This window comes from Mauremys mutica, chromosome 24 (assembly GCF_020497125.1).
Source record: "Mauremys mutica isolate MM-2020 ecotype Southern chromosome 24, ASM2049712v1, whole genome shotgun sequence".
Lineage (NCBI taxonomy): Eukaryota > Metazoa > Chordata > Testudines > Geoemydidae > Mauremys > Mauremys mutica.
Genome location: NC_059095.1, coordinates 14,345,008 through 14,348,922, shown reverse-complemented (window position 1 = coordinate 14,348,922; position 3,915 = coordinate 14,345,008). Strand labels below are relative to the sequence as shown.

Below are 3,915 nucleotides of genomic sequence, written 5' to 3'. Positions count from 1 at the left end.
AATGCTTTCCAAAATCTAATCAGTTGTGTTTATGCAAATGATCATTTGAGCCACTGAAAATGGGCCTTACTTCAGCATTTAATGTGCACCTTATGAAAGGAAGGATCTGGTTTGCTGACAAAGGCTCAGTGCATGCAGGTATCCAGATGTAACTAACTTACCCTCCCACATCTCTTTGGTCCTATCAATTGCAGGGTCCTTTTAGGCCCCAGGGAAGAGAGGTGTTTTACGGAGGAGGAGAACATTAGGAGGATGGGGATGACATCCCTGCTCCCACAGTCTCACCCTTCTGTTCTTCTTTATTGCCACTGAGAACCTCAAAGAAAGTCTGAATACTAGATTAGGTAGCTAGTTAACCATGAAAAGGGGGTTACAGAGTGCAATAGAGAGTGTTGGGCCTGCTCTATACCATTTTTATGTGAGAGGGTTGGAATGATAATTCTGTTTAGCAGAAAATTTTTGAGATTTCAAATTTTGGTTTTGTTCCTATTTGTGGGAACCCCTCTCCCCAAACTTCAGAACTCCTTGTGAAACAGAATTACTATTCTCAACCTAGCTCTGTTGGAAGCCTTGGCCCAGGGCAGTCTGCTCTCAGACTATCCCGGTGCTGGGAACCCGGGAAACTCTGGGAGTGAGAGGTGCCAGGGAGTTGCAAATTTGAGAGCCAGGACTCCCAGGGTCCCAGAAGCTGGGGGCCTGGAACCCCACGATCCCAGTCAGCCAGCTAGATTGGCTGCCAAGGAGCTGGATGGGTGCACTGGCAAAACACCAGGCAGGTTTCAAAGGACCCCTGCCTGGCTTCTGGAGGAATTTCATCAAAACTGAACTGTCTCTAAAATATTTTCATGAATCAGCAAATTCGAACAAAAATTGCTTAATTAAAGTTTTTCCGACTAGCTGTAGTTGGAATCACTCTACTTTACCATAGAAGAGATGGCTGTGTGAGGTGCGTGATGTGATTATCCCTTACTTACCAACTTGCGGGGCTTTCTTGGCTGTAGGAGGATGATGCTTTTCGCTCAATGGCCTTTGTCCTATTTGGCATCCTGGCCCGCTTGACAAAGAAGAAATGGAAGGCCTATTTCGCCGAGCAGGTTAGGCAGAGCTGGGTCACATTTCTGCTGCACCTGCGAGACCCGAACCCTGAGGTTTCAATGGTAAGACCAACAGTGACTTATTTACTAGGCAAAGGAATCTTCCACCCAGTGCCAGAGGAGCTCTGCCTTTCCTGCCTGCTGTGGAGGCCCAAATTCTCCCCTCAGTTCATGGCCCTCCTGCTCAGTCAGTTCCAGCCAGGTTGGTCCAAGGCTGCCTCACCAGAATTCAGGATAGGTCATGGGTCTGACCCCGGAAGGTCTCTGTTCCTGTCTGTCTCCACACCCCTGCCCCCTGCCTCCCTAGAACAGAGGAGAGACCACAGCTGTGCCTGGTGAAGTATCTTTCATAGGTATATGTGTTCCCAAAAGACACTGATGCTACCTCCAGGTTTCATTGGACACTCTCCCCTCTATTACTCATTCCTGCATGTTTCTGCCAATCACATCCAGATGAATCTCTTTTTATCCTGGAATAGATGAGCAGTCACGCAGATGAGTTCCCTTTGAATGAGCATAGCACTCGGTAGGGAACAATTCAATGGTGTGACACTCTTTTTCAGGAATGCAGAGCTACGTTTCGCCTCTGTTTCCCATTTTTGGGACTGAAGAGACTCCAACCTGTAATTAATAAGCACCTTGGTGGCACAGCCAGGCTGAAGCCTGAAGAGCTCCAGGAGGACATTTGCAGACACCTTGTGAGTGAGCTGTTGAACTGTCTGAGAGTATTGACTGGAGTGGCTTGTGGTGGTGTAGAGGGGTGGGGGGATGTGTGATGGATAATGTAAATAACTGTAAGGGTGGGATATATGAGGGAGGGTGATGGGAAATGTAAATCTGCCACATATTCCCATTTTTCCCACTTCTACCCAGCCACCTGGTCTTTCCCTTATTTACCTGTGGTTCGTAAAAGCATGTGCTGGCAGTCAAAGGGCACTTCTAGCCAGAGAGAGCTCATGTATCCCTCCCTGATTTCCTCTAGGCCAAAGAGAATGCAGAGCTGCTGGGGAACTTGTACAGCACCACCATCACGTACTTCTATAGCAGCTGGGAAGGGATCCGAGAATCCACCACAACCTTTGGTAATTTGTTCCAATGGTTAATTAAAATTACCATTAAAAATGGATGCCTTATTCCCAGTCTGAATTAATCTAGCTTCACTTTTCCCCATTGAATCTTGTTATACCATTGTTTGCTACTGTAAAGAACCCATTATCAAAATTTATTCCCCATGTGAGTAGTTATAGACTGTCCTCAAGTCACTCCTTAACCTGCTCTTTGTAAAGCTAAATAGATTGAGCTCCTTGAGTCTGTCACTAAAGGTATATTTTCCAATCCTTTGATAATTCTTGTGACTCTTCTCTGAATCCTCTCTAATTGATCAGCATCCTTCTTGAACTGTGGACACCTGATCTGGACACAGTAGTCCAGGAGTGCTCACATGAGTGCTGTATTCAGAGGGAAAATAACTTCTTTACTCTTCTTCAAGATTCCTCTGTTTATGCCTCCAAGGATCATTTCAGCCCTTTTGGCCACAACTTGGCATTGGGAGCTTATGTTCAACTGATTATCTGCCATGGCTCAAGTTTTTTTTCAGCATCATTGCTTCCTGGGATAGAGTCTCCCATCCTGTAAGTATGGCCTGCATTTTTTGTTCCTAGATGTATATATTTACATATGGTTATATTAAAGTGCACATTATTTACTTATGCCCAGCTTACCAAAGGATACAGCTTGCTCTGTATTGACTGCAAAGAGGTTACTAGGGTATGGGAGAGAGCAGAATTTGGCCTAGTGCATTGTGTGCAGCCTCTGTAAACTCTGAACAATTATTTCCCTTGGTTTCTCTAGTTATGTTGCATCCTATGCAGTAATCTCTCATATCTTCTCAGGCACCTCATTGACTAAATTTTCCAGGCCTCTTACAGCCATCTGATGGACAATGCTGTTCCTTTCCTGTGACCTTTCTTCCAAGATGCGTAAGACAGATTTAAGGAACTTCTCCTCCCTGAGCATGGGATCACTCATTAGCTGAAATAAAATCAACATGTCCATTAGCCCCAATATGATCATTAAGATTGGGAATAGAATTTGAGCAGACATGGAATACACTAAAAACAACAAGGAGTCCTCCTACAGCCACAGTCTTGTGGATACAGACTAATATGGCTACCCCTCTGATACGTGGCACATACAATGTAACTTTATCATTCCACACAAATGAGAAATGTCTTCAAACCATGCAGCTTTCCTTTTGGCCACTATAACAGGGATCCACTCACCTCTTGAGAGCCTCTTAGTGGCTGGGTTTGGTACCACAGTCCTTTTCTCACCCCTGGTGCACCCTGCCAGCTGACCTCAGTGAGTCTTCTGTGGCTCAGGCCTCTGGCTAAGTCCCAAAGTCCAAATGAACCCCTTCAAGAACAGTCCCATTGCCCTCACTAGGGTCTCCAGCCCCAACTCTGGGTCCTTGAAATTCTGCCCTTTGTTCAAGCTCTCCATAAGCATTGTCCCCTTCCTGGGGCTTATGCCACTGTAAGTGATAGGGGAACCTGGGCCTGCCCATAACTCTGAGTTCCAAACCATGGACCCTGTACACAGTAGCTAGACACTGCTTGATTTCAGTTCATTGTTGCTTCTTCCTACCGGCCACTTTTAGCTTCACCCTCACCTCAAGGTTAAAGTTCTTAAGGACTCTCTTCCTGCAAACCCAACTTAAGCAAATGCTGCCAGAATCAAACTCTGGCTAGCCCCTGAATTTCTGCAGCCAGAGAGCAGCACCCTTTCTTGCCCCTCCAGTTCCTGGCAGGAACTGACCTGC

The 3,915-nt window shown here is 46.0% G+C and overlaps 1 protein-coding gene across 1 annotated transcript; it reads left to right on the top strand.

Moving 5' to 3' along the window:
• Positions 1 to 494: 494 nt before the first annotated feature.
• Positions 495 to 2,729, top strand: LOC123356101 (maestro heat-like repeat-containing protein family member 2B). The gene is made up of 4 exons (XM_044999073.1): positions 495 to 1,157; positions 1,658 to 1,792; positions 2,077 to 2,176; positions 2,584 to 2,729. Exons 1-4 carry the CDS (start codon positions 1,023 to 1,025, stop codon positions 2,727 to 2,729), a joined length of 516 nt encoding a protein of 171 aa, XP_044855008.1. The 5' UTR covers positions 495 to 1,022.
• Positions 2,730 to 3,915: the final 1,186 nt, after the last annotated feature.